A 26,608-nucleotide genomic window follows, 5' to 3' on the forward strand; every position below is an offset into this window, starting at 1 on the left:
CTTCCCTTGACCCTGAGTCCCAAGCCTGTGTGGAGAAGGTACAGGTAATGCAGGAACTTCAGAGTGGTGGCAGGTGTCAGGGTGTGGCAGCAGTTGTCTCCCTTTTTTCTTCCAGCAGAAGGAGCCACAAGAGAGAGACAGAGAAACTGGGGGTGGGGTGGGGGGGGGGGGAAGAGAGAGGGGAGGAGGGAGGAAATAAGACTGAGGGCGGAGGGGGGCGGGCTGGCGCCCGGGGAGCGCGCCTGAGAGGCTCGGGCTCACTCGCACGCCGCCTCTGTTTGTACACAGTGAGCTCTCCACAGCCGGCTTGCTCCCCGCCTGCTCACGCTTCATTGTTCTCCAAGTCAGAAACCCCGCAGCCGCCGCGGAGAGAGCGGCCGGAGAAGAGCGCACCGTGTGCGGGTCCGCCCGCGCGGGTGCTGCTGACTCGGAGCCGCCGCGGAAGCCCGTGCCGCGCCCCGCCCCGCCCGCCGCGCCCCGGCCAGGACCCACCCGCAGCGGAGGCTGAGCCCGCCGAGGCTGCCCCAGCTAGCCCACCCTCTCGCGCCCCGGCGCAGGCAAAGGCGAGGAAAGATTGCTCCTGTCGGTCGCCACTCTTTTTCACCCTCTCCAAGATTTTGTTTAAGGAAGCGCTGCAGGAAGAAGACATCTTCTTGAATTCTCTGCTAGGGGCGAGGTCTGCCGCTGCCCTGCGGTGCCACCTCAGCGACACTGCTTCCCGCTACTACGACCCGCGACCATTCGGGGTCACGTCCTGAGGCCGGATCATGAAGCACTCGGTGGCCGCTTGGCTCATGGTCTGGCTCAGCCTGGGTATCCCCCAGTTCTGCAGAGGTGAGGCAAGGGGCCCGGGTTACTAGGTGCGGGACAGGCGGGAAGTCCCGTGGGAAACGCCGCAGCGCGAGGCTGGCCGCGGTTCCCCTGGCGCGCCAGGAATGGCTTGCGCCGCGGGCGGCGCGGAGGAGGCGGCGCACCTGGGAAAAGTGCTCGCAAAGTCGGCGCAGTGCGCTGGGCTGAGTTGGGAAGAGGGTGAGGCGTCCTGGGGTGAGGTCGGGGAACGACGGGGACAGAGGGGAGAGTGAGGGAACTGAGCTTTGGGGAACACACGTTCCGGGTCGCTCTCGGCGACCGCGTAACCGCGAGAACCCTCCCCGAGCGTGCCCGGCTAGGTGGGGGTGGAAGGGGGGGGCAGTGTTCAGGGGGCTTGGAGCTGGAGAAACCAGCCAGAGCTGGGCATCAGCCAGTTGAAAAGACGAGCTGGACGGCTGCCGGGAGGCTCGCCCCCAGGGTGCCGTGCTTTGGCGCCGGCGGGGGCTGAGCGGTTTGAACACCCGAACTCGGCACTGGGAGTTTTGACCGCGTCTAGGTGAGAAGGGGCTGACAAGACAGTTCTGTTTTCGCCGGCCTTCCCAAGCTGGACGCGCAGCAGCGATTACTGTAAAACCCCAGGAAATCTCATCTTCCGCCCCTTCACTGAGAGAGCCCCTTGAGTTTTGCACTGCACTCCCTCTGGGCACAGGCGTAACTCTTGGTACTAGATTCGTGCAGCGAGAGACAACCCTCGCGCCCCCTCCCAAGAGCAAAAAAAGTTGGGAGAGCTGATCTGGTCGTGCTTTCCATGACTTGCATGAAATAAACCAGTCTACAAAAATAAAACAGGAATCCTGGAGGCTCCTGCCGAGTTGTGTAGACGACTTCCAGTTCCTTTGCGAGGGGGTGGCTTGTTAAAACCAACCTAGTCTTGATCTCGCCTCTTCGAGGTTGGGGCTGAAGTTGGCGCCGCTAAAGGGCAGGGGGAACGGCAGGGGATCTTGGGAGGCCGCGCGAGGCGGACCCGCGCCCCTTCTTCCCTCGCGAATACTGGAGGCCCCCTTTAAGGGGTCCTCTGGTAATAAAACCATCCGCAGGCGGTTTCAAGTGGAGAGCTGAGTGCAATACAAGGTTTATAATGCTGTGCCTTTAAAAGGGATAGTTACATTAAAAATGTATTGACGCGAATCCATTTGAGATCAGAAACTGTAGGAATAGTCTGCATCATCCATCCGTAGTCAATTGTGTACTGTTCGGCTGCTGTTTGTGCAAGAAGCCGGGCATTTCTGGCCATATGCCCTCATTGCTCTGCCTGGAGCGATCCATGGCCGCACCTTTCCTTGGTTTCCCTCCCTCCCCCAGAATGTGACTATTTTCCCCAATGTGTAGGCGTTTGTGTGGGTGAGCGCCTCGCCAGCCTTTACTAAGTGTCCTTTCAGTTATCCGGCAGAGGCAGCCACTTCAGTGAAGGTTAAGGAATGGTAGCCGCTCTGAATTTGCTCGGCTGAGTGTACCCCAGCAATGCGAACTAGCCCGTGCACCCATCATGGCTATTTTTCCATCCTTTCTTCTTCTTCTTCTCCCCCCCCCCCCCCCCCAGTATGGATTTCGTCTGCACTTTAATTTCTTAGCAGGAATAGGAAGGGGAAAGCTGCAGGCACTCCCCTCTTTTCTTGCTTTCTCCGCCTCCGTTTCCACCCCAAACACGAAAACACACACTCATCCACTCACACGCACCTATACCCTGTATGATGCCATCACTGCCACCCTGTGTCCTGGCGCCAAGGGGGAGGGCGGCCATGGTAAGAGGGAGATACTGCTTCTAGTTTGTGTCACCGCGTTTATGGGAGCCCGGGGGCATGGTGAGTTGCAGCTCTCTGCAGCCAGAATCTCTGGTAAAGATACCCACGCCCAGGGGCATAGCTCACTTTGCCAGACAGACAAACCAACCTCTCAGCTGTTGACTGGGCTCTCCATTTGGCTCCTAGACAGTGCTCCAGCAGCTGCGCACTCCATATTCTTCAGCAGATTTCTGCTTTTCTTTTCTTTTCTTTTTTCAGCTAGCTTGCACGAGTGACAAAGGGTGCATTAGAAAAGAAATGGACCATTTTCCGTTATCTCTTTTTGTTACACTAGCCCCATTCTAATTTATTCCCCTTGGGTCCTGCAGAAGGCAGAGTGCATCTTGTGCGACAGCTCCAAACAATTAAACTTTTAGCAAACTTATTGAAACGAGTGTCACCACTGAGAATTTCCCAGGCACCTCCCCTCTCCGACATCATTTATCCAATGTATGCCTTTTAGAAATTGGTGTTTCCCTATGTGGGTTCCTATTTACATGCATTAATGCCTGGAATTAGATAAGGATCTGTAATTCTGCTCATTAGTAGTTTTTATTTTAAAATTAAACCAATGGATCAGTCAGATTGAATATTTTATTAACTCTTAAATTATTCATCATTATGGGTTGCTCTAAAAAATCCAATAACATGCATGCAGTTGCAGCAAGCACGTGATATCTTATGCAATCTGTCCCTGTGCCTGCAGTTTGTGCCTGAAGTCTTTAAGCAAATGGCACTGTCTAAAAATGTCTAGACATGTCCCAAATACTATGAATCATTGGCATTTGCATTTACTTTTTTAATCAGTGGCCTGTTTTAGTTAATTCTACATGAGTATAAATTATTACCTGAATCATCACTCCAGATAACAACACTGTACTTCTATGATTAGTATAGCAATATTTATACTGAAATGCAATTTTTGAATTTTTAAAAGTTACTACCTATTAGTGTCATTACCTAATATTTACATGCACATTAATTTTATACTTTAAAAATAAATGATAACTTCATGTTCTAGAGGAAAGTTTTTAAAAATAATTTTGCAAAAGGTGAAGATAAAGTACCTTGCTATGATAGTTTGGCACTAGTGCCAAGTATCAGCCATAGCATACACTGTCATGGTACTTACAAGTTTGTAAAATTTTGCTGGTATTTTTGAAATGTTTCTTTAGAATTGGAATGTATTTTGGTTTAAATTTACATGGTTTGGGAAAAGACTATAATAAAAATTAATGGTTAAAAAACTGAAATGGTCTATTCTTTCTATGATCCTGAAGTTCCAAAGTCCTTCATAACTAGAGAAATGAATTTCAGTTCTGATTTTTCTCTAACTTAAAGCATTATGTTTTCCTCAAATATCTTAATAATAGTTTTTATGATGCCACGTATTCAGGATCTAGAATATTTTGATAAATATTTTAATAAGTTTGCTTTTATCATTAGATAGCATATGATATTTCTTTCTCATATAGTTCTTGCAACATAAAATAAAGAAATAACACATACATAACTAAAAAAATATAGGTTGGCTAGTCAGAACATTTATGAAATATAAGTTTAACACTTCTGGTAGGCTCGCAGTCCAAACTCTTAATTTCACAGATGTTAAGATGATTTTTTTGAAAATGTAATAAATTATTTCTGAAATGTTTCAACTGCTGAAGTGGCTTGATTAGTGGAATGGACTGTTTGTTATCATTGCTGTACAATGTACCAAAAAAGCACTACTGGATTTGCACATCTTCTAAAGCTTAAGAAAGTAATTCTGATATGTGTTGTTTACTCAACACACTTGCAGGTGCAGTAGCTTTGAATACGATTTATGATGCAGTAAGCTCATTATATCTTCGTCAACAAACAAAACACACACACAAACAACACACACACACAGAGCCCAAACAGAGTACAGTTCATGGCAGATTAACTAAAAATAAGTAGGTACTTATTTTAGGTATAGTGGGCATAAGTAGAAATCAATGACAAATTTTGCAAATAAGTAACTAATAGTATGGCTTCTGTTATAGCTAGCCAATTTATTCTTAATATAGTAGAGCTTCTTTCCCATGTCATTTGCAATCTGATATTATTTTTAAAGATGTAGCAAGCCAAAGTCAGACTATTCATTTTTTCAACATCAATCTGTTTTAGAGAAGATTTTGAGCATTTTTTTAAGTCATAGACCATGTAATGATTTTGACATCTTCAGATGAATCATATCCAATATGTACTTACATAGCAGAGTCTAAAGATTGCCTATTTGAAAGTGGAGTAAATAAAAAAAAATGGGTACTATCAATTTCATGATTTACTACTTAATTCTCAGTGAAAAAGTCTTTGAGGCATTGAGTGAAAGTTAGACTGGAATCAACGGTGCCCTTGCCAGCAGGTGTCAGGATAATCAATGGAGACCGTTTAAAGGAAGGATGGAAAAAGTAAAAGAAGTAAACTAGTAAATGCTGATCTTCAAATCTACATAAAGTAACTTTCTACTCTGTATGAAACTAATGTTATTAGTTAGTTTTCATTGCTCTCCTGAGGAGAGTGAGTTTTAAGGACTTACTGCTTGTGCCAAAAGATTGTTAACTTGAAAATAGAATTGCTCTGACTGCCACAGACAAACAAGTACAGGTCTAAGTAGAAGCATTATTTTTTACGGTTCTCCACAGAACCATCCCATGCATGAAGCTATGGGATGTTTGCAGTCAAACAATTATTGTGGAAATGCCTAGCATACTTTAAAACTTATTCCATAACAGCTTTTTTAAAAATAATTTTTATAAATACAAGTTCCATTTTATTGATTTAATGGATTCATGGATACATTCAATTATATGTTTGAATGGACTATCATACGGTAAGAGATGTGCGTTTATCCTTTTCTGTCAGTAGGATAAAGTGTATGTTTCTGGAGCTTTCATGTTTCTAAGCAACATAAATCATGTGTGGCCAAAAAAAGACTGAATGAAAAATTGTCATTACCTATTTCAGCCAGTTATTAATATATGTTCCAGTTTGTGCACCAGTGGCAGTCAGTGACTTCATATTATTTATTTGTTATTTTTTTTTAAAGATTTATTTATTTGTGCATACAGAACTGGGGTTACAGGCCAGAGGCTCACGGGCGGCGAGAGGCTTCACCAGAGACAGAGTGGGGAGCAGAACAGGCAGATCGACGAAGTACACTGCTGAGGGGACAGAGGGCGGGTCAGGAGAGGTCTGCCACGCCATGTGGTCACCTCCCGGGCAGGCGGGAATTGAACTCATGCGGAAGTGGCTTTAGCTTCTTAGTGCAGTTAACCCGCTGCACCACCAGGGAGGGCCCTATTTATTTGTTTTCATTAATCCTTACTAATATCAACTTACAAATTAGTACTAGCTTGTGTTTATGCTACCTTGGAAACCATGCTACACACTCACCATCATATCCTTTTTACACATTCTCTCAGTTGTGTATACAGACTCTGTCATTGCACCAGACTGTCTCCATTTCTGTGTCAGAGTTCTAAAATAAAAACAAAAATGATCTCTCCTTCCCCTCTCCTTCTGCTCTCCTTCCCTCATCTCCTCATTCCCTATTCACTGCACCCCTGTACCTATCCCACCATTGTCTCACTGAATAACACCTGGAGTACCTCACCCACTGTAAAATGATGTCATCATTATTAAAATAGTAGTGAATTTCCAAAACATTGTGGGATTTGCAATTTATTTTATTGTAAGAAAAATAAAGATGAAAATATGATGCCTTTACTACCAAGTCCTAAGAGACATAAATTGAAATAAATCTGAATTTGAATTATGGGAGCAATTGAAGATTTTATGCTTTGATTTGATCACAGTGTGCTGCCTATAAGTATCAAATGAGCAATAAGTCATATCCACCCAATTTGTAATGTCTCTTGCCTTGCCTGTAGCACATAGCTGAGAACCTAGGAAAAACCATTGAGAAACCTCACTGCTTAAAACCGGTAATACAGTTAGGCTGTAGAGTTTATAGCAATGTCTCTTTCTCTTAGTTTTCAATTCTCTGGATCTCTATGAATTGGATCCAGAAAATGAAGGACATTTGAAATTATAGGGCATGCTTAATCACAGCAATGCAGGATTGTTTAAGAAAGAGACTATTAAAAAAAAGTATATGCAAAAGCAACAGTACAGTGTGAAAAAACAGAGAAAATGTGGGAGGGTTAGTTTGAAGGCCAAAAACATTACTGCATGAGAGAATGTTATAATAATTGATGTCAATATTGGTCTTGAATCTTACACAGAAACTCATTCTGCTATGTTAAACAATCTTTGGGTACAAAAGCAATGAAATGTATGCATTGTTGAACAGTTTTTGTCAAAACCGTTTAAGCTTGAAAACTTAATGTTATAAAAAAAGGGGTTTCAAAGGAATATACATACTGGTTTACAATCTTTGTTTTCCCATCATGCCAGAAAAAAAAGTTATTTTATATATATATATTTTTTATTTCCCCCCTAAAGTAATGAATGAAGAAAAAAATACAAAAGATATACTCAATTTTGTAGAAAAGTAGTAAACCTCAGAATCCAAATAAGTGTCCTACAATTATGTATATTTGGAAAGAAAATGCGCTACTGTTTTGTTTTAAAATGTGCATTATTATAGTGATAGTAGCTATGTAGGAGTTGTTCAATGGACGATTTCTTGTGTATAAAATAGAAGAGAGGATTCAAGTATAAGCGTTTAGGTGAAGGCTCTTTAAGTATTAAAGCACTTTTGAAAGTGATTGTTACTATGGAGAAAAGATTGACTATCTTTTTTTTTTTTATTTTTCTCTATATCTTAGCTTTACTTTTTCTGTTGCCTAAAATAGGTTTGTATCAAACTGATCAATCTCTTTTAAAAATAATTTAATATAGTATAGCATTCCACAAATGGAAAGTCAAGGACTCACTCTCTTCTTAGATGATAATATACTTGATTCAAAGGTAATCTCTAAAAGGGTTTTGGCCATCATGCATTCTTTAAGGTCTGTGCTTGGCATTTGATAAAGTCATTTATTTGGGGAAGGCAAAATAATCCTCTTAAATTGCTTCTTGTACTGAGGTCAGAATGACCATTTACATTTTGCAGGTACTGTAGATTTTTTGAAATAGGGTAAAATAGACTCATGACTCTTGAGAAGGAAAGACTGGAACAGTCAAGTAGGCTCTTAAGAGGATATTTTTATTTGAAGTATATTGACAATCCTTTCCTGCAATGTGGAGCAGATATCTTCTCTAGCAGTATGACTCTTCTATCAGGACTCACGCATTTGGTGTTCTCTCATCACATTTTCCTCTCCAACCTGCCAGTTGAACACTAATCTTGTACACATTACTTTTCCTGTTTGTTCATTCATCATTTTTCTTCTTCTGGTTGAACTTTTGTATTGTATTTGTTTAAATGTTGTCTATAGCAAATTATATGCTTACATATACTGTTGAGATAGCATTAGTTTTGAGCACAGTATAGGCTTCAGGGGTACAGTTTCTCACACTCATCAACAAATATCCAGACACTGTTCACTACCAGCCAGTCAGTCTCTACACAGTGTTTAATATTATTATGCAGAGATCTTCATATTTTTTTTTTTGCTTCCTACTGAGCCACAGTATCGAACCATGTTAGGCAAAACAAACCACACCAAGACAACAAAGCCAGAAAAAGCAGCTCAATATACACTTGTAGAATATAGCAATTCCTCTCTCTGCCCCCCCCACATCAGTATTCCTTAAGGAGCACCCACACATCTTAAATAGCAGTTAAGTTTTTTATATAAAAAATAGGTCAAAAGTAGCTTCAGGAATTTTAAAAGCTTTGTTTCTCACTTTCTTATATAACTGTTTCTTACAATCTGTGTCGCAGAATGATTCTACTTTGAAAATAGTTTTCAGTTCTCCTGCAAGAGCATTGTTAAAATATTAACATACAAGAACACTGTAAAGTGCTTTCCACCTTGTCACATATCTTCAGTTCAAAAACACTATCTTTAAGTGATAAGTTCCTTTATTAAGTTCAAGGTCTAACATTTCCAGAAAACATTGACCTAGAAACAATATTTTTTAAAGAATCTGTGTTTTTTTTTTTTCCCCTTTCTTCTCTTTACTTGGGCACAGCCACCACCACTATCACTTTAAGCATTTTGCTATACAAGTTAACAAAGGATTTCATTCTGACATTTCACTTAAGTACAGTTAATGTCTACTATTTATTGGGTGATGCCTGTCTCACTGTACCAGTTATCACTTCTGTTCTCACTACAATCCTGTAAGTCAAGTATTGCTTTGAATGAAGTTAGGAAAAGGGTTTTGGCAGTCAGGTAGGAACAGGGTGCCCTAGTCCCTAAGTCCACTTATCAGTCTGATGAAGAAACAGGCAGTGCCCTTATCCCCCAGGCCTTAGATGCATTTATCAGTCTCATAGGAGAACATTGGGGGCTCAGGAAGTTCCCTGGGACCCACCCCAGTAAAGAGTAGAATGATCAGAATACCAAGACAATGACCAAAGCTGGCTTTGGAAAGATAGCCAGGTAACGTGGGCAGATTCAGTGGATCTGGTGTCTAGGAGACCCTTGGAGGTGTAATTCAACAGAGGTGTGCAAAGACCAAACCTCACCTGTTGCCCATATTTCCATATAAGCACATGCTTCTAGACGCCTCAATTGACTGCCAACTCAGGATACTTTTCTGGTCAGTGAGTTTTCCTGTTTTTCTTCTTAACAATCCGTACATCTCTTGCTTTCCTGTATCTTTGATCTCAAGATTGAATTAGTTCCTTGCCAAAGCCAAGACCAAGATAGATCATGCCTGGGGTTCTTATACTTGGGACTTGCTCCCCAAGTTCACTGTTATATTTACAAGTGAATGAGGAAATAGAGGTCAGTAACTTCCCAAGATCACACAGTCATTAAGTAACTTTTTAACTTTAGATATATAAATTAAGTTTGAATGTTAAGTCTGCTCTTTTAACTACTAAATCATGCCATCTATATCATGGAGATATTTTAAATGATTTTCTTATTTGTAAAAATAAACATCATATCAAATCACCCCTTAACTAGTACAGTATTTTAAATGAAATAAATTACAGCTATTCTTATGAGACAATGTTTTTAAAATTTAGGTTGCTAAAGTGGCATTCCTCTTTCCTGCTCACATTCAGGAGTAAAGGTGGAAGCATGCTCTGGTCAGACTCGGTGTCTTTCAGAATAATGTATCACTAGTAAGAATAGTGAAAATGGGAGATAAGGAACCCTTGGGAAATGATTCAAAATACACTCTTAAATTACTGCTATTCAGTTCCATTTCAACATGCTTTTTTATCACTTATTTTGATTTACTCAGATTCCACTGCTTTACTACATCGCTCCACTGCTCTATTCAATAAGATGTGAAAGCGTGGTTTCGCTATAATTTTCATATACCCAATATGGGACAGAGTGATTTTAAAGGTTAACAAGGATTTTATTTCTGCTAGTTTAATGAAGATATTTAACTTGCCTTATTTCCCATCCTCATTTTAGTTTTATTTCTGTGTAACCTCATTAGGAAATTTTAGCCAAACAAAAAACACTGAATAGTCTCAAACCACATTGACTTGAAAATTATATATATATATTTTGTGGTTCATTTTAACAATTATTTAAGCTAAATACTGTTTTAAACTAGAATTCATTTTAAATATTTTTACAAAGTGATGAAAATCACACCATTTAATATTAGATCATCTTTTTACTAATACCTTCTGTACTATGTAAATAGCTGAAATGGATCTCCCTACTCTTTATTATATTTATTCTCTTCCAATAGTATAAATGAAATAGTAGCTAAATTTTCTTAAGTATGTTTCATCTATATTCTAGGGAACACAGGCAGAAAAGTCATTCATAATCTTATTTACTGGATAAGGTAACAGCTTTAAAAACACCTTACATTCAAACAACCAGTAACACTGTTTGTGCTTGACTACATATTCTAATTCTGACTTACTTTTTAGTCTTTCCAGCTGTACAGCTTTGCTTTAGGTAACCATGGTTGTGCTTTTTTCTCATTTTGCGGACTCCAAGTTGAGTAAGAGGAGCAGGTGCACGACTTGATTTTTAGAAAATTGTTCAAATCGCCTCTCAATTCAACCTTAATGCTTGGGTTTAGCATCTGATACCTCCTTCTTCGTAGGGTTCCTTTACTTTCCTTCATGACATCCTGAAATTCCTCAATGATTTCAGGAACTTACTTTAAAAAAAAAAAACAGTTTATTTATTTATATATACAGAACTGTGGTGCAGGCCACAGGTGCAGGGGTGGTGAGAGGATTCACCAGAGACAGAGTGGGGAGCAGAACAGCCTGATGGATGAAATACACTGCTGAGGGGAGCAGTGGGCAGGTCAGGAGAGGTCTGCCGTTCCATGTGGGTTACCTCCGCGGCCTGGGATTGAACTCATGCTGAAGGCTGCTAGGCTTGTGGTACTCTGTCCCAACCCGTTGCACCACCAGGGAGGACCCAGGAACTTACTTTTTGTTTAACAACAGTCCTCTTAAACACTTTAATTCATGAGCTTTCGATGCTTTTAGCATTCTGGCATTAAACTTCCTGGAAATTTCTAAATAATCTCCGTCTTCATTTCTGAAAACCTGCTGGCATTGTTTTCATTACACTTCCTCGTCATTTATTTGCTTAGCCACTGGTACATTAAAATTCTCAGACCGTTCATCTCTTACCATATGTTCTGTCTCACTCCTTTTCCTTACCTGTCATTCCCACTAACCCACTCTTGCCATTGCTCTACTTCTCTGGTCTTGTTATTTCTTTTGCAACTTGGCCTCCATGTTCCCTCTGGTTATTTATGTCAAGAGGTTTTCATCCATTTGTGAATTTCTCGACCCAGTCATTTTCTCCATTTTTGCTTCATTAGACACTAAAGGTAATTTCCAACATTCCTTTTCCATCCCTGTAACTAAGAAAATTAGAATGCTATAAAAAAAATCATAGAAACCATTGGAAATATTGATGGAGCTGAAAGGTTGGATTAGGATCCTAAAGAAATGAGCAAAACTGAGGAATATGATTATGGGGACAGTGCAGAAATTCGATTATTGATAATTGTCTATTTGGTAATATGACTATAGGAAGGTGGGCTGAGGAAGGATAGTAGGCAAGACTGAAGAGTAAGGGCCTGTGTAACCAGGTAGGTTTCCTTAGTTTTCTTTGTGGGTAGTGAAATCACAGATAGTTATTTGAGGAGAAATACTGGAAACAATGACAGTGAACTGGGTACAGAAATCTTCCAGAAATGAAGGTACAGAGATCAGGAAATATCTATAATAGTGGGTAGTGATGGGGAGTAGGGGTCAATGACATAAAATTAAAGCTAGGTGAGGTTTTTTTCTTTTGTTTTTATTTTTGAGAGGAAGGAGAGGGTATGCCCTGAAAGTCAAATTGAGGAGCAAGAGGTCTGTGGACCACATATCAGATTTAAAAGATATGGGAGTATGAAGGATCCAGTTAAGAGGGCCCCAGGAGATGCAATGACTCAGAAGAGCCATTTTCCTTTGGAACAGGAAGATGTAATGACCTAGTCCCTGGCGTCATTCCAATGGACAGTTCTCATACTACAACTTTTTACACATTAAACTCATTGTAATAATTAATGTGATGCCTCACTAAGAGCGGTAATAATTAATGTGATGCCTCACTAAGAGCGGTGCTTTTAAGCTCTTAAATATGTTTATACACACACACACACATACACACACACACACACAATAGTTCTTTTAACCCCACAGCAACCTATGGAGGGTATAGACTGAGAATAGAATAAGTGATCAGCAATCAAAAGGAGAGCTTAGGGCCCTCCCTGGTGGCTCAGTGGATTAAAGCACTGCATTAAGAATCTTAAGCCACTTCCGCATAAGTTCGATCCCCTCCTGCCCTGAAGGAGATCCACATGGTGAGGCAGACCTCTCCTGACCCGCCGCTGCTCCCCTCAGCAGTGTACTTCGTGGATCTGCCTGTTCTGCACCCCACTCTGTCTGGTGAATCCTCTCATCCTCCGTATCTCTGGCCTGTACCCCAGTTCTGTACGAATAAATAAATCTTTAAAAAAAAAAAGAAAAAAAAAGGAGAGCTTAATAGACACAGTCTAGGATTCTGGCTCTAGCATATTTACAGAGGAAACACAAACTTGTAGAAGAATTCTTTCTAAATGTAAAGCATTACTGGGGGATAGGAAGATTTCAGCCCCAACCTGCTTTGTCTTATTCAGGTGGGTTCATTATATATTTTGAGGTCTGTAGAGTTTAGGTTATTGTGACTGTCTGATATGTCTGTTCAGTGCCTTAATTCTTGTGCATTCTTAGATCATTTATCCAAATAAGTCTTATTAGAAAACAGTACTATAAATTGAGGAAAGTTTCTTTCCCTTCTTAGCTTACTCACAGTTGCACAACCTTGTACACAAACCTTGCACAACCTCAAATTTACATGTTTCAAATATTTGTGAACCATATGTTTCTTCTTTGGTTTGTGACATGGGAAAATAGTACATATATATATATATATTTTTTCCTTTAATCTGTCCTTGCAAGCCATTCCTTTCATCATTTTAGTTGTTTCATTTGGAATATGTCCAAGTAGCCTACATATTTATTCAACAGACTTGCCAGAAACTCAAGAGAATTCCAGAGATGTGCTTCCCTAAAATAATGCCACACACATTCGGTTGTACTTTTAGATTTGCAAGTATTGTTTTGCTAGTTTTTTCTTTTTCTACCAAACTGATTTTTTCCAAATGATATTTATCTGTATTATTCCCCCCCCCTTTTTTTTTTTGCATTTGCCTCCACTGGAATTTTGCTTTAATTTTTTTTTCATTCTGTCTTTAGCATGACTATTACAATTATATGGTTTATTCTTTGCTGATAGGAACAGACTAATGTAACTTAATTTCCTGAAACTCATTTTATTGTGCTATTTCTTGCTATTTTATATCATATATCTGTATAAATAATAATGCAGTGTAAAGATTCCTGTCCTTAGTTTTATATTTCCCCACTTTGATTCCTTTTTAGGTTTTAAAAGTATCCATTATATTTTTGAAACTCTTATTTCTATTTCTACATTTATTTCCAGCTGTCTCTTTATATATGTCCCATATTCTCTACCCACAGTATTCTCACTATAAAATATACAACTCTGAGAACCTCTCTAATTATTATCTTCAAGTACCTCACACTCTAAAATGCACACTTATCAATACCAACTATGCCTGTTATTATTCACTCAACTTTTTTCTCAAAATTATTGCATTTTTCAAACATCATAGTTACACCATAACTTGTTTGATAGATATTTATTTTTATTGTGTGTCCAATATGTTGTATGTTCCATTTGAGCAGCAAGAATATGTTTTTCATATGTATGTATGTATGTGTGTGTGTATATGTATACATGTGTGTATATGTACATACATTCATAAATATACATATATATGCATATATATACATATATACACATACACATTATCAGCCCCAAACATGGCTGTCTGACACATAGTATTATTTTTTAATTAATAGTCATTGACTTTCAAGGAGCATTATTTGTTGACTTTATGTTAATATTTATTAATATGGATATTTGATGCTCAAATTTATGTATGCATGCATAAAAAACATGAGTGATAAGCAGTTCTGTAGCTGTTCAAATCTTTTTCTGGTTAAAAAGTGTCACATTGATAGACCCATTAATTCATTCAATAAATTCTTACCTACCTGAAGCACAGAAGCATTGACGTGTGATTTATGGCACAAGTGATACACTTTTAGGAAGCAATAAATGCTTTAGTAGTGGCAGAGGCTCAGAGCTCACTAAATAAATGACCTACTTGTTTTCATACCTGTCTAACTTACAAACATTTTAAAATAAGATTCAGGGTTTACCTTAAATTTTCAAATTGCAATAAAAATGGTATAATTATATATAGAAGATATACAGTGAAGTATAAGCCATCATTTTATACTAAAGTTTCTCAAGAACAGCATGTGTAATGAAAATCAAATCCCTTGGTGATGTTTTTGGTTGTCTGGTGGAGGAGATGCAGGTAGCGCTTTGATCTGCTAATGGCCCCTGCACCCTGGTGATCACTCCCATAAGTTCCACAACTAATAACTTACTTCCAACCATAACATCTTTTCCTCTCACCACATGCAGCCACACCTGCTGCACCAGATGTGCATGGCAGGGAGGGAAGGGACAGCACCTGGGAACTCTGTCTGCCCAGCTGCCAGGAGCTTCGTAATAGCTCTGTGTAGCTGGGTCATGTGGTGACAATCTTTTTGTTTTAATGAATTATTTTTCATCTATTTATGCATACAAGGACTGGTGGATAGGCCAGAGGTGAGAGGATGGAGAACGCTGTGTAACAAGATTCACCAGAGACAGAGTGGGGAGCAGAACAGGTGGATCTACTGAAATACACTGCTGAAGGGAGCAATGGGCCAAACAGGAGAGGTTTGCCGTGCCACGTGCTTCAGCTCCTGGCTGGGGATGGAATTCAAGCTGCAGTGGCTGTTGATAGCTTGATAGCACTGAGACTGTAACCCCTGCATCACTAGGGAGGCTCTAGTCGCAATCTTTATATCCTGACAGGCAAAATGCTGTTTAATCCTCTTTGGGCAATTACAGACTTCCACCTTCTTAAGTCAGCTTGCTCTTGACTACAGTAATTGTGTAAATTTCTACCCCGGGTCCTAAAATTTTCTCTGAAAACATGTCTTTTTTAAAAGATATGCAACAGCAAGGATTGTGTAGGGTAAAATATATAAAATATGAAGATTTGTGGCTTTGCATGTGATAATAAGTTATCTTTGGCAAACTCTAGGAGTTTGGAAACAGCTAAAAAGTTTCAGTTATTTTCAAAACTATAGGTTCATTGAAGAAAAGCTGTCATGGAGATATTTTGGTTTATAAATTTAGGCTTATTTCATTATAACATTTTTACTTAAAAATGAATCATACAGTATAGTTAAATAATCTATTCTATAAAATTTTATTAATCAGATGTACATGCCAAGAGTTGTTTTGGATATTGGAATCATATAGTTTACATTCTAATGAAGGGAAACAGAAAATAACAGGAGAAAATAGCTAGTAGGTAGAAGGAGAAAGTAGCAATTTCAGAAAAAGAGTTTATTTTTAAAGTATTTTTTTATGTATATTTAGCCTCAATAGATCATATTTTACTTTTTTTTTTGTTTTGGTATCATTCAAATGCTTAAGAATTGCTCTTTCCCACCACATGGTTAGCTATGTATTCTAATATTACTTACAACTACTAGAGAGTGAAGCAAGTATCATATATTTGCATAAATTTAGGGATTATTTAGTGAGCTGTTTTTCTGATATTGTCACAATAGCACATAGTTGTAATTACTACAGTTTTTAATATTGTGTAATTTTGTAATGTTTGTGTCATATAACTAAAAATACATCTCAATATGGTTTGCTACTATGTTAGTTTACCTTTATTTTTATAAATGATTTTTTTTAAAGATTTATTTATTTGTACATACAGAACTGGGATACAGGCCAGAGGCTCTGGTGAGACGAGAGGCTTCACCAGACAGAGTGGGGAGCAGAACAGGCAGATTGACGAAGTACACTGCTGAGGGGAGCAGCGGGCGGGTCAGGAGAGGTCTGGCGCGCCATGTGGTCACCTCCAGGGCAGGCGGGAATCGAACTCATGGTGAAGTGACTTTAGCTTCTCAGTGCAGTGCTTTAACCCGCTGCGCCACCAGGGAGGGCTGGGCTTTTATTTATTTATTTATTTATTTTTTTAAAGATTTATTTATTTATGCATACAGAACTGGGGTACAGGCCAGAGGCTCAGGGGCAGTGAGAGGCTTCACCAGAGACAGAGTGGGGAGCAGAACAGGCAGATCGACGAAGTACACTGCTGAGGGGAGCAGCGGGCGGGTCAGGAGAGGTCTGCCACGCCATGTGGTCACCTCCAGGGCAGGCGGGGATCGAACTCATGCGGAAATGGCTTAAGCTTCTTAGTGCTGTGCTTTAACCCGCTGCGCCACCAGGGAGGGCCCTGGGCTTTTATTTTTAGGGAGGGTTTTGATTACTTCTTCAATTTCCTTGCTTGTAATTGGCCTGTTTTGTTGTTGTATTTCTTCTTTATCTAGCTTTGGGTGGTTGTAGAGTTGTAGAAATTTCTCCATTTCTGTTAAATTCTGACACAATTCCTTTTAAGAATATTTTCTAATTTATTATAATTTATAATATATACCATAAAGATATTTGTGGAAATTCATATATTTATACAAAAGCGAACAGATTAAATTGTAGATAATGTGATAATTATAAAGTTAAAAAAAACCTTAAAAAATAGGCTAAAGCTCTGAGGCAGAAACCAGGCTTATTTCATCATTATATTATGACCTTGGTTTTCTCATCTATAAAAAGGGAATAATAATAGGATTAGTCCATAGGGTTATTATGAGTGTTTAATGTAGTGCTTAGAACAATAACTGAGGCCAATAATGGATTTGATAATGAAGATTATTATGGAATAGTATCTGCCATGCCATGGAACAGTCCTTGGCTTAAACTAGAAAGATTAAAGAGCTACTTGAAAAGTAATTGAGTACCAATTATTTTTCTCATTTAATTCTTACTAGCTTTGATGCAGTTTTTATCAAAAAAGGTCAATATTTTAATTGAGCTATAGTAGTAGATAGGTTAGTATAATGTTGAGATATGGTGTTATGTACAGTTAAGGTAATGGTGTTGAGAATGAGCTACACTGGAAATTGGGTTGTATAGGTAACATGTACTTGCTCTTAAACCTTTTATAGTTTAAGACTTAGCTTGTTTCCTCACCTGTAGAGTAGGTATAAAGCATTAAGTGTCTAACATGGCTGTTATAATGGTTAAAGGATATAACCTATACAATGCACTTACAGAACCTGACACATTATAAACTCTCATTGAATATTAGGTACTATTATTTTATTAATTGAGCTTGTAAATAATACTTTAGAAAAGCACAGCTACTCTTGGACACATTCCATAAATAATTGCTGTAAGGAAAGAAATCAGTCTGGATGCATGTAAGTAGTTGGTTAATCAACAAAACTTAGAAATCCTTGAATTTATAAGTTAAATATGTTTTGGTTATTTCTTAATTTAAATTATTGGGTTTTGGGGGATTTTTGACTGTCTTAGTCTGTTAAGGATGCTATAACAAAAATTCTTGACTTGCTGGATTATAAACAAACAAAACAAAACAAAACAGAATTTCTTGTACTGGTAGCTAGGAAGTCCATGGTCAAATAGCTGGCAGGTTGTGTCTTATGAGAGCCATTTTCCTGAAGCTCAGATGACAGTCTTTTAGCTTTATTCTCTCCAGGGTTTCTTTTAAAAGGCCATTAATCTATTTCATGAGGGCCTCACCCTCTTCCTCTAAACATCTCTCAAAGAACCGACCTCCAAATACTATCACATTGAGGATTAAGTTTTAACATGTGGAATTTTTGTAGAATGAACAGTCTACTTAGCTCACAGTATGGTAGGATATACTGCAGCATCTCTTAACTCACTAGGAGGTCTTGGCTTCCCTTATATTTTCTTACCTCACTTTATTTACTTTCTGTTATGAGTATAGAATATCTGTTGCATCCTAACTTATAACCTGTAACAGAAACTTCTAAAATACTTTAGGTTATTTCATATTTTGTTTTAGAGTTCTCAATTTAACATGCTATATGAGGAAGTTGACAGTATGAGACTGTTTTGGAATCTGTTGATTCATGACTGGTGGTTTTAGTGGTTAACACTTGCTGCTTAGAAAAATCTATTACCCCTTGCTTGCCTTGCCTGATAGCAGCTCCAACTTACTTAAGTATGATATCTCTAAAACAAGGATAAAATTAAGTGCTTGTTGGGATAAAGGCTTTCAAAAGTAAGAGTTTTGTTTAAATTTTAAAGAATTGATAGCTTACTGAACATTGAAAAAATAACAAAACCAAAACCACTTTCTATTTAGGTTAAATGCAAGATACAGATACACAAATATTTTATAAGGATTAGCATAGAAAAATATCATTTCATATAAATGGAGCACATATTTCGGATAAATTAAGAAACAGACATAAAGCCCTTCCTGGTAGTGCAGGAGTTAGAATCACAGTACTATCAAGCTGTCAAAAGGTGCTGAGGCATGAGTTTGATTCCCAGCCAGGAAGCTGACCCACGTGTCACAGCAGACCTCTCCTGTCTCACCCACTGCTTCCCTCAGCAGTATATTTCAGTAAATCTACCTGTTCTGCTCCCTACTCTATTGGTGAATGCTTTCAATATCACACTCCCCCCCCACCCTCACCCCCCGCACTCTGGCCTACACCCCAGTTCTTCTATGAACAAAAGAGAGAACAGAGATAGACATTAATGATACAGGATAGAAAATTTTGTGGTCAATTTATAACTGTTTCTAAAGCAAAATTTATAACTAAAAGTAGTTTATTGCCAAAAGAAGCAGGATTCCACATGAGATTTTCATGGTTAAAACTGCTAAGAGTTTCAAGCAAACATATTATGTATGAATTATTTCCAAGTCAATTTACAATTCAAAACACTGAGTATCATATGAGTGTCTCCATAAAAGAACAATTATAATATGCAGATTCAAAATTATATCCTTATTTTAAGGTCAGTGTATAAGTAGTCTTAACTGCATCTGCCAAATCTCATTTTGCCATATAGCGTAATATAGGATAACACCCAAGGGTGAAAATAATGGAACAAAAATTCTACTCTTGCACAGATATACAATCTCATGTACATATAGAAAGTGCAACTTTCAATATATAGTATTCGAGTGAACTAGTTTAGGAATCAGAATATATAATCCTAACTCTAGCAATTATAGTAGTACTCACTTGTCATCTATAGGTTTTTGGACATTTCTTCAATAAATCTAACATAATTTTAGCATATTCTTGAATAATGTCATTTAGTTTAATGTAGATCTAGATTGTTTTTGAATTAAATTATTTTACTTGATGATTTGCTGTGCTCATAATGTGACTTTGGGCACATTACAATATCTGAGTCTAAATAACCTGTGTTTTTTCCATTTGGGTTGTGTGTGTGTGTGTTTCTGTGTTACTGTGTGTGTGTGTGTGATGATCAAAATGAAAATTAAACAATATTCAGGGAATAATTTTGGAACTTGAAAATTTCTATATAAGTTGTCTGTTTTGGTGATGACTTCAAATTCCTGCTTTATGTGAGATACTTCAATAGGATTAGTTAGTATTGAAGTGGTGATAATTCCCAATATCAGAAGTAGGGATATTTCCTTTATATATTATTGTATGATCTACTGAACATGCAAGATGCCATGTAAACTTTCTCCTAATTGCTGAACAGTTCTGACATATTAAAGTGCACATGTTCATATCTGCTGTTCCCAAATTTCCATGGTTTTACTGTCATTTTTAACCCCTAATTCAGCTTTAACAGTGGCTAGCTTAGGAATTTCTCTCATGTTTATACAAATATAGAAAATTAAGAAAAATTATCCTTTCTGCCTTTTGAAAAAAAAATGTTGTGCCTAAGGGAGTCAGGGTCACCTCTCCTGCTATGTTACTGAAACCCAGTCTTCTAATGCTAGCCCACAAAAATGAGATTTGTACAAATCTGAAATCAATAGTGTGGCACAATTTAAAATTTTTTAAACATTTATTATAGAATTGTTTCAAGATTAGCATTCTTTATTTTATTATTAAAAAACAATTTCAAAATGATATCTAGCTTATAACTTACTTTTTAATTAGTAATTTCTCAATTATACTTTCCATACAATACAGCTTTTATTCCAGCATTACAACTCAATAACGTATTGGGATTTTCCTCCTGGTAACTGTGAATATATACACATATGTACAATTCTAATACTATATTATAAAGAAAATATTTAAATAATGTAGAGAAATAAATTTCTAATCAAGAATCCTGGTTTCTGTGGTAGGTAGCAGTAAAATTTGTGATTTCTTTAATATGCATTTGGAGGTGAAATTCGCAATAGGATAACAAAAATGTAAACAAAATTGTTCTTTGAGAAGTAGATCAATATGAAGTAATACATCTTGATAGAGATAAATATGAAGTAATATATCTTGATTAACTCCAACGGGGTTATTTTGCTTGTATTCCCATAATTAAAGAGTACCTGGTACTATTTAAAATATTACTGATAACAGCTGTATAGTAAACCAGCTGGGTTTCAGTTTGCTGATTTCATTTTTACTGGGAATGTGTTATAAATTAAGTCGATTGACTTTGGGATAAAATGGGACATGAAGAACTCTTCCAGGATTAATTGTTTGTGAAGGCAATTACTATGAGCAATGCCTAGAATATGAGCCCAGGCAATTGGAACATGTAAACTCTAACAGTGTCTTCTTAGGCTCATTATGCTGGCATATCAATCGTAAAATAAGGATCTACTAGATTTATTCTTTTTTATAAAATTGGAAATTGAAGAACTGATAATACTTGCAGAATTTTTGGAAATGAGTTCTAAAAATGTACAATGTAACAAAGCAATTTTAGTTATTTTGAAAAATACATGAAAGGATGCATTTTAATATGTAACTCTATTATAGAAAACTCATTATTTATGTTGTTTGGCAATATTAAAAATGTAAGCCATAACTCCATGAAATTAATAGGAGGAATTCATACTTTAGTGCTGTAGCTTTAATCACTTTTTTTTTTTTGTACAAGAATGTGGGAGACACTGAATATGAGGAAGACACAATTGAACATTTTAGAGCTTATTCAGATGGTTCAGTGTTTCCCTGATTTCTTCAAATGGAAATTAAAGCAAAACAAATTTAATGAATAATTTCATTTAACTCCAGAAATTTAAACATTGTTGTTTCCTTTGTTGGGGTAATAACAAAGGTGTATAGTAAAACAATATATATTGCTATGTACTTTCAAATCTGATAGCATGAAAATAGAAGTGGAAACCACTGCGCCCAACTAGTTAATACCTTTTCATAATTAAAACTTGGCTCTTTTGGCATTGCTGTTCTTTTGGTAATTCAGCATGTGTCTTACATAAAATTCATTGTTATTTCTTTACATAAACTTTTTATTGCAGTGTGTTACTAATAAGACTACAGCTATGAAACAACATCTGTGAAACTCATGTTACCAGAGTGTTATGATTTCCGATTTAGGTTATTAGACGACTAAGTGTAGATGGTCACTGTTGTTTTCTTGTTGTTGTTTATGAAATTTACTGATATAGTTGCTATAACCAAAGGGTACACACTAAAATTTATTTATATTACAATGTGATATCAGTGGGTTTTACAAATCTCATGTCTAATCAATACCTAAAACAAGTTTCATAATTCTAGAAAATTCTCTCTCGCTGTTTCAAAGGGATACATACATGTCTATGTTCATTTCAACATGATTTGCACTACATCTTTTTTACACTATATCTTTTTTACAATTCACACTATATCATTTTTACTTAAATGTCCAGTAAGAGAAGAGTGAATTGAGTAGATTTCTTTTATGTGTGTAGGATTGAATACTACTCAACTCTCAATAAAAGATGAGCTCTGGCTGCTTATGATGTGATCGAGGGAACTGGCAGATATCATGCTAAATGAAATAAATCAGAAGGAAAATACCAGATTACTTCTCTTACCTGTGAAATATAGAGAAACAAAACGGAGTGTTGGACAAAATCAAATTGGTAACGAAATTCAGAAATCTAACTATATAATTGAGCTCCCAGGAGTTGGGGTTTGGGGGAGATAAAAAGCAAAATGTGACCTTCCCTGGTGATGCAACGTGTTAAAGCACAGCACTAAGAAGCTAAAGCCTCTTCAGCATGAGTTCGATCCCTGCCTGCTCCGGAGGTGACCCACATGGCGCGGCAGACCACTCCTGGCCTGCCCACTGCTCCCCTCAGCAGTGTACCTAGTCAATCTGTCTGTTCTGCTCCCCACTCTGTCTCTGGTGAATCCTTTCACCACCCCTGCACCTCTGGCCTGTACCCCAGTTCTGTATGCATAAATAATCTTTAAAAAAAAAAAAGCAAAATGTGGATGGATTATGACCTTGATAGTGAATATGATGTGGCAACGTCCACCTACAGGGTGATTATCTTTGAATCGTGTATGGTCTTGTAAATTAATGTTACTTTCATTTAAAAAATCTCTAAATGTAAAAGTCTAAAATATGAGATTTCTGTTTATTGAATTAAAAATATGACAATATATTTGTAACATTGGGATAATTGGAGAAAGTCAAAGATGTTTTAGGTCATTGAAAGCACTTTCTCTGAAACAAAAATGTCAACAAATTATGTTTCATGAAAACAAAGTTCTACATTAAAGGATAAATAATGAGGTTTTATAAATACATTGCTATGTAAATATCCAGAAAAATAAGCTCAGATTCATAGAGCGTCAGGCCTATTAAAAACTGAAATAACTAAACTTTTGAAACACAGGAGTTTTAAAACACAGGTAGTTAATGGAGGCAGAGGAGTTCAGAACACATATGATCACTTCCTTTTCTAGAAATGAAGATCTAGCCATCTTAGAGAGTGAAATGCCTTTTCTAATATAAAGATATTAATAGTTATAATTTCCCCTAGCTAACATGGAGTATTCAGACTAAGTCAACAAAAAGACAGCACACAGAGGTGTGTGTAGGGGAGAGGGGTGTGTGTGAGAAGTAATTTTACCCTAGAAGGTTGTTGCCACCAAAATGCTTTTGTTTTCAGGGAATCTCTTTTAGAGTACATAAGAAGCAAGCTCTAACTGAGGTTTCCTTTTATAGAGATTTAAGTAATATGATTTCAGTTGTCTATTGTATCTATTCTTGTTTTACAGAGTTGACTTAGAAAACTGGACCAAAATTATCTTGAGAGATAAAATGTATGTTTTTTTTTAACTACTCATTGCTAGTCCCTTTTTGCGTATTAAAAATAAAGCTACTATGTTAATATGGTACCTAGACATTTTGTAAGAATAAGTGACCCTATAATGTGTTATTGTAAGCCACTCCCCAAATAGGTTATTTTTTTGCAAGAAAATTAAATTCTAGAACAGTTTATTGGAAAGGAATTGCATTTTTCTTGCTTGAGAAGTCATTATTCGCAGTATGTTTATATTCACTGTCTCCTCCCACTTTTGGAAATAACACAAATCATCAGAATGAAAAGAAATAAAAACCTCTCTGCAGCACTGTTTTTTGCCATGGCAATCTGTCATAGGATTTCTCAGATCTGTACCAAAATTTACTCTGAAAGTTGCTTAGATCTCTTTTCCTTTCAGTGTACTGAAGTTCTCATTTAGATAATTAGCATTTTGTAGGTTATAACCTATACAAGTGATGACATTACTTACTCTTTTTTTACTCATTTAATTAGAAATGACAGATAAAGGGCATTTGATTTACCCACTCACTTTGTATTAAGAAATGTTTTGGGGGGAGTGAATTATTTTGTAGACTTCAACCATCTTGGCCTTTAATTTGTCAGACCAGTCTTTAAGTAAATTATTTAGGTTCTGACTGAATTAATTGAATTCAGGGAAGTCTGTGCAAATAGTTGCTCAGTATTTTCTCACATTATTTCTGCAAGGTCCAAAGTGGTGGAAAGCAATTAGAGTCTGAATTACCCTGTTACCCCAGTAACACCTGTTCTCTGATCTCATAAAAGTCTCTCCAGTTTCCCTCTACTAACTCTCTTTCTTCCCTTACATTTTTTATTCACCTGATATCTCTTAGTATGAGTCATGATTACTTTCTTGTGACTCTTCAGCATCTCCTACAATTGACCTTGAGTTCTCCCACATGGTGTGAGTCAGGCTTACATGGTGGCAATGTTTGTCTTCTTGTTGGAAGAATATGGTTTTGAAAGTGGACTGAAAACAGATTCATATCCCATATGTGAATTCCCAGTGATGCATAATTAAAAAGGTATTAGAATGTGAATGTTTAATTCCATCATGATGATTGTAATCACTCAAGTTACAGAAGGTGTGTGAGACATGGATGACTTTACTCATTCCTTGTTTATCATGAATTCCACAGAGAGTAGTGTGGTGAATGATGTGAATGCTGAGTGCGTGGCGGCCAGAATGATCCTATCACCATTTGAACAGGGACACAGCTGTCCTACAGCCTATGCTGCAGGCTTCATTTTCCCAGCTGTCAGTGCTTGAGTGAGGAAGCCAAGGTTAGCATTTAACCTTCAGGTTTGGGTGCTCAGACTGCTCTTTTCTAACTTTTTTTACCTCTCTTGGGGTGCATTCACCAAAGCACTTCTGATTGACACGTTTATTCCATATTATAGGATAACATGTTGCTTTGGTTCCAAGTCAACTCTTGCTGTTCTGAAAAGTCACCCTGTTGGCATTTTATATACATATATATTTAAAGATTTATGTATGCATACAAAACTGATGTACAGGCCAGAGGTGCAGGGGCAGTGAGAGGATTCACCAGAGACAGAATGGGGAGCAAAACAGGCAGATTGACTAGGTAGACTGCTGAGGGGGACAGCAGGCAGGTCAGGAGAGGTCTGCCACGCCATGTGGATCACCTTTTCTGCCACACCATGTAGATCACCTCCAGGGCTAGGATCGAACTCACACAAAAGCAGTTGCGGCTAGCTTGCAGTGCTGTGTCCTAACCTGTTGCGCCTTCAGGGAGTGCCCTGCATTACAATTTAACCATCAGGTGACAACTTTATTTTTCATATTTCCAAATTCTTACAGGGTACCAACCTGTTCAAATTGCAGCTTCAGTGTGCATGAGCCATATAACTAGAGAGCTATAATGATGAAATTTAAGTCTTGAGTTTAGAAATAAAAATTGCATATTTAGGAGTACAATTTGTGCTTTTACATTTAATGATTAGCAATGTGTTATAATAAATCATTTATCTAATTAAATGCTTATCTGACCAAATGTACAAAAGTTGGGCAACAGAGAGGACATTTATATAAATCTTTATTTGTTAAGTATAGCTGTCTTGCACATTTTATGATAATGCTATAAAGGGAGAAATTCCAAGTAATGTTTTAATCAATCAAATAGTTGATTTAAAAATTATTCTTCATATTTAAGTCACCTTAGACTGAAGCCATAGCTATAAAGTGCTAATCTTAATTTATGTGGGGCACAGCAGTAATAACATTAAAATGATATTTTTAATATAAACTAACCCAAATCTCCATACCTACATGAGTGTTTCCCTTCAAAGTAATTGTACAGGAAGGTTCATTATTTTTGCCAAATGATACCACCATTGTTCAAATGGTATTTTAATATCCTTTTGGAACTACTTTTAAAGTCATAGCATAAAAATGTATATCAACTTTTCATACTACTGTTATCTTCTATACCAAAAGTGTTTACTTAGACTCATCTTTATCTAGTTCGCAAGTCTTAATGCTAAGAAATGTTTTCCTTCTTCAAAAAAAACTATCTATAAAATGAAACTAACAACAAACTCTAGAAATATGACTGTAGAACTGAGGTGAGCAGAAAGAGAGGACAGAGAGGAGTGACAACAAAGTGAGGCTCGTGCACAGTGGGCTATGGAGATACAGGGTGAGTGCTGTGGTGGTGGGTGTGGTGTAGTGGTGGTGGGTGGGGTGGTGATGACATCTGAAGGGGAGATCCTAGCTAGTCCTCTAAAACACAAACAACAGAGTAAACCAATATTTCCTAAATAATAACAATAACAGCAACAATAATAATAATGCAATAGTGCTAAGAAACACTTTTGATGTTTTTGAAATTATAAGAAAAATGAAAGGTACACTTACTTTTTTTTTTTGTTTCCATTTATGCTTACAAGAAATAGGGTGTAGGCCAGAGGTGTGATTTGTGAAAGGA

General features: G+C 37.5%; 1 protein-coding gene across 2 annotated transcripts in view; it reads left to right on the forward strand.

Moving 5' to 3' along the window:
- Positions 1 to 248: 248 nt before the first annotated feature.
- The window catches only part of EDIL3 (EGF-like repeats and discoidin I-like domains 3), a 374,934-nt gene continuing 348,574 nt past the window's right edge, over positions 249 to 26,608 (forward strand). For both annotated transcript variants that reach the window (XM_004678155.2, XM_012721843.1), the window contains exon 1: positions 249 to 834. In XM_004678155.2, the coding sequence (XP_004678212.1) occupies positions 768 to 834 (67 nt within the window). In that variant the 5' untranslated portion in view covers positions 249 to 767. The remainder of the gene's footprint in view (positions 835 to 26,608) is intronic.

The sequence above is a fragment of the Condylura cristata genome, unplaced genomic scaffold (genome assembly GCF_000260355.1).
Source record: "Condylura cristata isolate star-nosed mole 26May11 unplaced genomic scaffold, ConCri1.0 scaffold00007, whole genome shotgun sequence".
Lineage (NCBI taxonomy): Eukaryota > Metazoa > Chordata > Mammalia > Eulipotyphla > Talpidae > Condylura > Condylura cristata.